General features: G+C 43.2%; 1 protein-coding gene across 1 annotated transcript in view; it reads left to right on the top strand.

Moving 5' to 3' along the window:
- CENPM (centromere protein M) overlaps nt 1–697 on the top strand; it is a 6,565-nt gene that overhangs the window by 4,507 nt on the left and 1,361 nt on the right. The window contains exon 4 of the mRNA XM_009322011.1: nt 201–292. Coding sequence (XP_009320286.1) covers nt 201–292 — 92 coding nt within the window. The remainder of the gene's footprint in view (nt 1–200; nt 293–697) is intronic.

Here is a 697-nt window from a genome sequence, read left to right as displayed (position 1 = left end):
GACTTACATGCTAATTCCATTGCGCATCTTGTACCGTTCTGTTTGTACTCTTGTTGTACTGTACTGTTGTACACTATTGCCTTACCTTCTATGGTGCTCTCAAAATTAGCTCTGGATCATTTTGTGGATGTGGAATTTCCTGGTACTTTTCACTGAATGTTGATTACGGGGCTTGTAATGTGGGAAAACTTTTTCTGTAGTTGGCAGGGTGAATTATTGCAGCGTAGAGATGAATGCCATCTGGAAACTGGGAGAAGTCTACTGCAGTCCTGTGCTATTCTGTGAGCTGGAGGTAAGGTGCTTATTTGGTGTCTGAAGGGATTTGTGAATTCCACTGCTCTCTGATCCTTAGGAACATCATTACAACAGCAATAAATATATGTACATACACTACTGTGTTGCATAAGTGTCAGAGACCAGACTCTTTCTACAGAACAGTAGAGGTACAGGAGTCTGACTGTCCTTGAAATGAGTCTTCTAGATTACCCGCTCCTTCCTGCGCTACTTCAAAGCCTCAGGAAGCCAAGCCTAAATTAACAAAGACTTCTCTGATATGCAAAGCCTTGGTACACTTGTTCCTTGAGGCATTTTTCTCTTCCTGGGAGCCCCTGAGCTGTTATTTGCCATGTGACTCTCTTGCCCACGTAATGCTTCCTGTTAGCCAGGCTTTGTTGCTTCACAGACTGTTTTTCCTTCT

The sequence above is a fragment of the Pygoscelis adeliae genome, unplaced genomic scaffold, assembly GCF_000699105.1.
Source record: "Pygoscelis adeliae isolate BGI_AS28 unplaced genomic scaffold, ASM69910v1 Scaffold60, whole genome shotgun sequence".
Taxonomy (NCBI): Eukaryota; Metazoa; Chordata; class Aves; order Sphenisciformes; family Spheniscidae; genus Pygoscelis; species Pygoscelis adeliae.
Note: the sequence above shows the minus strand (reverse complement) of the source record. Positions and strands in the feature narration are given on the sequence as shown.